Here is a 909-nt window from a genome sequence, read left to right on the forward strand (position 1 = left end):
GCCCGCAGCACCCCCTCCTGAGCTCCCCAAGGAGGAGAAGGAGGAAGAGGCTGCAGCAGCAGCCCCAGCGGCAGAAGAGGGGGAGGAGCAGAAGCCTGCCGTGGCCCAGGAACTGGCCGTGGCCGTGGCCGTGGGCAAGAAGGAGCCACCGGACGAGGGGCCGCCTGCCCAGCCCATCAAGACTGAGTGCAAGGAGGAGGCCTTGGAGGAGGCGCCCGACAAAGCCCAGGGGAGCACGGAGGCCGGCGCCGAGCCTGCGCCCGAGGGGGCGGTCAAGGTGGAGAAGAAGGAGGGTGGTGGAGGCTCTGGGGGCAAAGCCCCTTCCACCAAGGGCTCAGGCGCCCCCCAGGACAGTGACTCCAGCGCCACCTGCAGCGCCGACGAGGTGGACGAGCCGGAGGGGGGCGACAAGAATAGGTGAGTGGACCGGCTGGGGGCAGTTTATATCTTTTCATTGTGCAAGCACTTGTTGAGCGCCGCCTGTATACATGCACACCCTTTTGTTGAGCGCCAGCTGTATACCTGCATGCACTTTGTTGAGCGCCGCCTGTATACCTATGTGCACTTGTTGAGCTCCGCCGTATAACTGCAGGCACTTATTGAGCGCCGACTGTATACCAGGACAGCGCAGGGCAATTCTGTGGCCGCCCTCAAGGAGCACGTGGTCTGGTCAGGGAGGCAGGCACTGAATGGAGTCCAGATGCAGGTGTTCCACGTGGGGAGAAGGCAGTGGGGGGACCTCCCCCGGGAAGTGGCAGCTGAGCTGAGTCTGGGGGCCATGTTCCTCCCTCTCTTACCTCTGCTTTGCTCCTGGTGCGGGATGCTGTACCCCCCCACCCCGGGAATGCTGGATATTAACCGCGTCCCGCACAGACGCCTGGGGACTGCGACAGAGGCTGGCCCGCCTGC

At 64.5% G+C, this 909-nt stretch overlaps 1 protein-coding gene across 1 annotated transcript in view; it reads left to right on the forward strand.

Moving 5' to 3' along the window:
* Positions 1 to 909, forward strand: part of NCOR2 (nuclear receptor corepressor 2) — a 172,730-nt gene that overhangs the window by 122,782 nt on the left and 49,039 nt on the right. The window contains 1 exon segment of the mRNA XM_014533346.1: positions 6 to 417. Coding sequence (XP_014388832.1) covers positions 6 to 417 — 412 coding nt within the window.

Source organism: Myotis brandtii, unplaced genomic scaffold, assembly GCF_000412655.1.
Source record: "Myotis brandtii unplaced genomic scaffold, ASM41265v1 scaffold97, whole genome shotgun sequence".
NCBI lineage: Eukaryota > Metazoa > Chordata > Mammalia > Chiroptera > Vespertilionidae > Myotis > Myotis brandtii.